Source organism: Ceratotherium simum, chromosome 24 (genome assembly GCF_057802395.1).
Source record: "Ceratotherium simum simum isolate JZ-2026a chromosome 24, ASM5780239v1, whole genome shotgun sequence".
NCBI lineage: Eukaryota > Metazoa > Chordata > Mammalia > Perissodactyla > Rhinocerotidae > Ceratotherium > Ceratotherium simum.
In genome coordinates, this window is record NC_141923.1 from 11489660 (window position 1) to 11495659 (window position 6000).

At 53.2% G+C, this 6000-nt stretch overlaps 1 protein-coding gene across 7 annotated transcripts in view; it reads left to right on the forward strand.

The window, feature by feature from the left end:
• Window positions 1-3621, forward strand: part of LOC101406319 (alpha-1-antiproteinase 2-like) — a 39875-nt gene extending 36254 nt beyond the window's left edge. For all 7 annotated transcript variants that reach the window (XM_087447997.1, XM_087447999.1, XM_087447998.1 and 4 more), the window contains 3 exons: window positions 713-983; window positions 2163-2310; window positions 3173-3621. In XM_087447997.1, the coding sequence (XP_087304123.1) occupies window positions 713-983; window positions 2163-2310; window positions 3173-3361 (608 nt within the window). In that variant the 3' untranslated portion in view covers window positions 3362-3621. The remainder of the gene's footprint in view (window positions 1-712; window positions 984-2162; window positions 2311-3172) is intronic.
• The last annotated feature ends 2379 nt before the right edge of the window (window positions 3622-6000 follow it).

Genomic DNA, 6000 nt, shown 5'->3' on the forward strand with positions numbered 1-6000 from the left:
GAGTCAAACCCGGGGGCTGCTTCCTCCACACTGTTGGCTCCTTGCTCTTGAGGCAACAGTGCGATGGAGAGGGCCGAGCTAGAGTCAGCACATCTAGGTCTCAGCTCTGCTGTGGGCTTAGGGTGGGCCTCATCGCCTCTCCAGCCTCCATCTCCATCTTCCGTCCAATGAGAACATTGGGCTCAGGGTCCCTGGGGCTCTGCCCATCCTGACTTGCCAAGATGGTGACATTCTGTTGGTCTAGCAGAGGGGAACTGCCCAGGCGTCCACATATCACGTGTTGGTCCACGAAAAGGCCATCAGGGTAAGAACGAGAGTGATCTCCCCAAATGATGGGAACTGCCCACTAACGAGGGGCAGGGAGCCTCAGGCAAGGAGGCGGCAATCAAGACTGGTGCCAATAATTTTTATTTAGAATCTCCTAAGCCACCCTCAAATAAATAAACATGAAATACAAGTAAAAATGCTTACTCTCCTCAGCCAGAGTGGCATCCCTTACAGACGCCAATATAGAAATTCCTACTCCCGTCTTGAGTTACCCTCACAAAAGTCCTTTCCGGAGACTGACTTTGCTTTAGCCCCATTTTACAGATGGTGAAGCTGAGGCTCAGAGAGAAGCGTCTCACCTCGGAGGTTCAGGGCTCCTTTATTCTACGACACTTTTCTAAACCACTTCCCACCCCGGCCGATGCCCACCTTCCCTTCTCTCCAGGTAAATGGGAGAAGCCCTTCGAGGCTAATTTCACCACAGACGAGGACTTCCATGTGGACGAGAACACCACAGTCAAGGTGCCCATGATGAAACGCAAGGGCTTATTTGACGTCCACCATTGTGACACGCTCTCCAGCTGGGTGCTGCTCCTGGACTACGTGGGCAACACCACCGCCTTCTTCATTTTGCCTGACCAGGGGAGACTGCAGCACATGGAGGACACGCTCAGCAAGGAAATCCTCGCCAGGTTCCTGGAAAACAGATCCTCAAGGTGACTTTCCAACTTAGGCTGACCTGGAAGCTGCCACACGATGCCTGGCCAGAGGGTGGGAGGGTGGACACACATCCCACGGGCCACAGCCCCTGTGCACGACCTAGTGCTTCCAGACAGAGGCCAACGTCAGGTGAGGGAGACCAGCCGGGCTCCATGGGAGGGACAGGGCCCACTTGTGAGGAGGCCAGAGTCCTGTCCCCAGGGACTTCCTCCCCAGCATGGACACTGCCCCTCCCCAGTGCCCGGGCCCAGTGCAGGGTGAGCAACACCAACACATGCCATGGGAGAACGGAGAGGGAAGAGGTGGGCTTCCTGGCAGGGGAGCAGTTGATGTGGAGTTAGAGGAGGGACGGTCACGGCTGGGCAGGGGAACCTGCTCAGAGAGGCCGGAAAAGGGAAGGCCCGGAGTGGTGACCTGCAGCACATGTTTGAGGATGTTGGGGTTCCTCCGTCACCAGATCAGTGTGGCTGGATCGAGGCTTTTGTAGTGAAGTCATACCAGAGCATGCGCCCCAAATTAGAGCATATCCCCATATTCATAAAATTCCCATGCCCCCTGCACTATTCCATTATGTACATTATAAAAATATCCATAAATATATAAATAGTCTTAATATAAACATATATAAATAATCAAATGAATTAAAAATAGATGAAATAAATCATATATAAGAGAATACATAATAAACGTATATATATGAAAATAAAAATAGAAAAGAGGAGAGGTTAGGATGAAACAGGAAGTTTTAGTACCTCTCCCCACCCCCTCGGTGTTCCTGCACCAGAGGCTGAGTGAACAGAACAAGGAGGGGCTGAATCCAGAACGGCTCAGACAGACCCCGAGTGCCAGTCAGCTCACCTGTCAGACCCTCCTGGGGCCACACTTTGTTTCCATGGAAACCGACCTGCTGTCAGTGGACATTCACCAAGCAGATGTCACTCAGACCCCGACACTTCTCAGAGGAGGTGGCATTTGAGAGACTTTGCAGGACAGGATGGTCCCTGTGATCCTAACATTCTCTGACACAGGTGTGGAGGAGCTAAAAATAGAATAAACCCAGGCTGACCTCGCGTCCTCGTGTAGGCAGGATGACAGGGCGCTAAGTGGGAGAAACGCCCAGAAAGGAGACACTTTCAATACTCTGAAACGCCTTTGTTTTCTAACCATTGTGACAGTTTGGCCAATATCCGTTTGCCTAAACTGTCCATTTCTGGAACCTACGATCTGATAAGCATCCTGAGCAAACTGGGCATCACCAAGGTCTTCAGCAACCAGGCTGACCTCTCAGGGATGACTGAGGAACCAGGCCTGGTGGTATCCAAGGTGAGTTTGTTTCTGCGTCTGTAGGTCAGAGTGTGTCCGGGGGCCGCAGCTCAGGGGTGAGTGTGAGCACAGAAACACACCCGCAGATGGAGGTCCTCTGAGGACCGCCACTGGAGACACCCAGACTGGAGTGTGGTCAGAGGACTGAGTGCAGGAGGCGCCTCACGGGCTTTGGGCATTGCAGGAGCCTCCTCTGAGGTGGTGAGCCTCTCCCTCTGTCTCGTCTTCGTTCAGGGCCTTCCCTTCTCTGGGCCTCGATAGACCCATATTCACAAAGACAGCCCCTGGCTCAGGGATGTCAGAGGACTTTTGGCCCCGGCGTCCTGTGATGCTGGGAGCTATTGGCAAATCACTGAGTCCGAGTTAACGAGCGATTTCAGCTGAGATGCCATTTATTCAGGAGAATTCAAGGTAATCAGAGACAACTGCAGGTCAATGACAGTAAAGTGAGCACCTGGTTGTGGACTAGGTGCTGTGAAGGTGCCCGTCTCAGTCCTCGTCCCCAAGGAGCTTAAAATCTGCTACTAGAAACAAGAGATGGGCCAATGAGGATGAAGTGAAGAACATCTTCTCCTCCTGAGGTTGTGGGCTGTTTCCCAGGGAGGCTGAGGGTGTTGCTCAGGGAGGAGAAGTGAGGGTGCGCTGGTGCAGTCAAGCAACAGCCTTGAGGAGGTGGAGAAAGGCCTGTGTGACCCCGCAGGGAGGGTGGACGAGGACGGGGAGGGACAGGCCGGGTGGAGAAAGGCCTGAGTGACTGAGCCCTCCCAGTCACGCCCTCCTCACCAGCCTTGCTCCCAGGCCCGGGTGGAGGGCGGCCCCCTTCCTCTGCTCAGGACAGGCCTCTGTGCTCTCTCCCCTCCAGGCAGTGCACAAGGCTGTGCTGACCGTCGACGAGAAAGGGACCGAAGCTGCCGCGGCCACGGAGGTGGAAGGCACCCGCATTTTTATAGACCAAAATGTGGAGTTCAACAGGCCCTTCGTCTTAATCATCTATGACAGAGATACCAAGGCTCCCCTCTTTGTGGGAAAGGTGGTGGATCCCACCAAATAGTAACTGCCTCCAGCCCTGCTGGACCCCCAGACTGAGGGAGCCACTCCCTGAACTCCCAGGGGAATGTGCGTGTCCTGTGGGAGGGCTGCCCCGTCCCTCACAAATCTAGTTGTCACCGCCTGAGCCACTCACTGGGGATGCCGCGGTCCTAAAGACCTAGGTTGAGTCATGTGAAATGTACACCTTTTAAGTCAAAATGGCCACGTATGTGTCATGTAACATAATTTAATACAATGGATAAGAATTCACTGTTTCCCAAATGAGTCTCATATCCTCTTGAGCTTTCTCTGCCTAGAGACTTCCACCTTCCACCAGTTCCTTTACTGACACCAACATCGTCAGCACCCAGAATCACACCAGACCCGAGGGTCTAGAGACCTGGATCAAGCCCAGACTCTGCCACTTTCCAGCTGTGTGACTTTAGTGACTTGTCAACCCTCTCTGAGCCTCCATGTCCTCATCGTGGTTATAAAACCTACCTTGGGTTGGTGTGAGGTTCACTTCAGATAGTTGAAACAACATTTAAAGGATAGCAGAGCAGGTGCCAATAGGAGGGTCTGTGCTTGTTGCATCCATGAGCTCCCTCTGTAAGCCCGGCTCCCTGGGAGGGGCTATCCAGCGTTTTCTTGTTTAATCTCACAGCAGCCCTGTGATGTCGCGAGTGCAGCTGCTCTCCTCTCATAGGCACATTGTACCGATGAAGAAACCGAGGCTCGGAGAGGCTGGTTGTCTTGCTCAAGGTCACGGAGCTGGTTAGTGGCAGAGCTGGCTGCAGGGGCTCCACCTGTTCCTCCAAAACTCACCACGTCACCCACACCACCTACCAGACGGCCATGCTGGACTCAGACAGAGCTAGATTCCTCCTCAAAGTGTGCAGAACACTGGGAACCCGCAGCGCACGCCCAGGGAGCCTCTGCAACAAGAAGATCCCCCGACCTTCTGGAGCTCTTCCCACCTGAGCTTAAAGAGCTCACAGCCCGGAGCAAGCAACCTGGGCCACACCCCACAGTCCCCGACACTGGTGCTCTGCGGGAGGAAAGGGACAGGTGCAAGGCCAGCGGGATTCCTGAGTCCAGGGAGCGTGAAGAAGGCTGAATGAGCTGAGGACGCTCACCTAAGACACCGTCATTTACCTCCAAGAATGGCCTGTCATTACATTGGTTTGGACTCTCCTTGGCAGAGACCCAATTCAAACCAACTTCAAGCCCCCAGAGGGGAATTCCTGGGCTCATATGGGAACCACCAGGGTCCATTCACGGGACCAGCAAAGCGTTGGGGCAACCTTGTCCTCAGGAGGACGAGAGAGTGCCACACATCAGGCAGGACAGCCCAAACCTCAGCGTCGCCTGTTCTTTGGAGTTTTTAAATGTATTCACTGTCTAGTCTCACCCTCAAAAGAGGTCCTTGAAGATCACAGGCTGGGAATCGTTATCCCCTATTTACAGATGGGGAAATGGAGGCCCAGTGGGTTGGAAGACCTGACAGCACAGCCCAGAAGGCAAGTCCCTCACTCTGAGGCCTGGGCTTCCCTGACAGTGCACATTCTCCAGTCCATCTCAGACCGTATGGACCATTCCAACCTCGCAGTCCTCACAGGGTCCGCTTCTCTGCCCTAACCCCAGCTGAAGCACAGCTGCTGGGTGTTCTGGGCTGTTCCAGATCAGTTTCCATCTCCAGGCAGGGACCCAGCTCTGCCCTGAGACACATAAGAGGGAAACACACGAGCAGGCCCCGGCTCAGGTGCGGAGGACGCGGTAGTGACATTTACACCTCTCTGACAGTTTGCAGGAAAAAGACACACCAGTGAGATTTAAGCACAAATAAATGAACATTTGAGTTGAAGTGCAAGTTCTGTCCTGACTGGTGGGGCCATCTGAGCCTCAAGCATCAAATGAGGACAAAGGTCAGGGGTGCTTCTGGGCTCTCACACGTGTGCGCTGATTCAGAGGCGGGGAACACAGATCTCGTGTTGGTTTGCGTGTCGTGAGCTCACTTGATCCTCTCCACAAACCATGGGGTGGGCACACACAAGGAAAAACAAATATTTGCAGGGTATCTGCAGTATCCTGGACACAGGGAGAAGGAGAGCAGGTCCCTCCTGGTGGAGGGGTCAATGGACGGTGGTCAATGGTGGTGGACAAGGGGTAATGAACGAGGCTGTGATACTGTGACTTATAATAAGAGATATATATTTAGTTTTCATCCGTGTTTCTGGCACAGAGATCCTAAAACCCTTGGAATTTCCTAAGTGAAAGCCCCTAGGTCGTCTAAGAATGGGGGCTGGTTGCCAGGGGAACCAACCCCAGACCTGCAGGGAGGGTAGAGGGCTGGAGATTGACATCAATCACCAGTGGCCAATATTTTACTAAATCATGCCTATGTCATGAAGCCTCCATAAAAACCTAAAGGACAGAGTTCCAGAGCCTTCCAATTGGTGATCACGTGAAGGTGCTGGGAGAGTGATGAGCTGGGAGAGGGCGCGGGAGCTCCTTGCTCTTTCCCCGGACCCTGCTCTCTGCATCTCTTCCATCTGGCTGTTCTTGAGTTAAATCTTTTTACAATAAATCAATAATCCAGTAAGTAAAATGTTTCCCTGAATTCTAGCAAATTAACTGACTCAGTGAGGGGGCTGTGGGAAG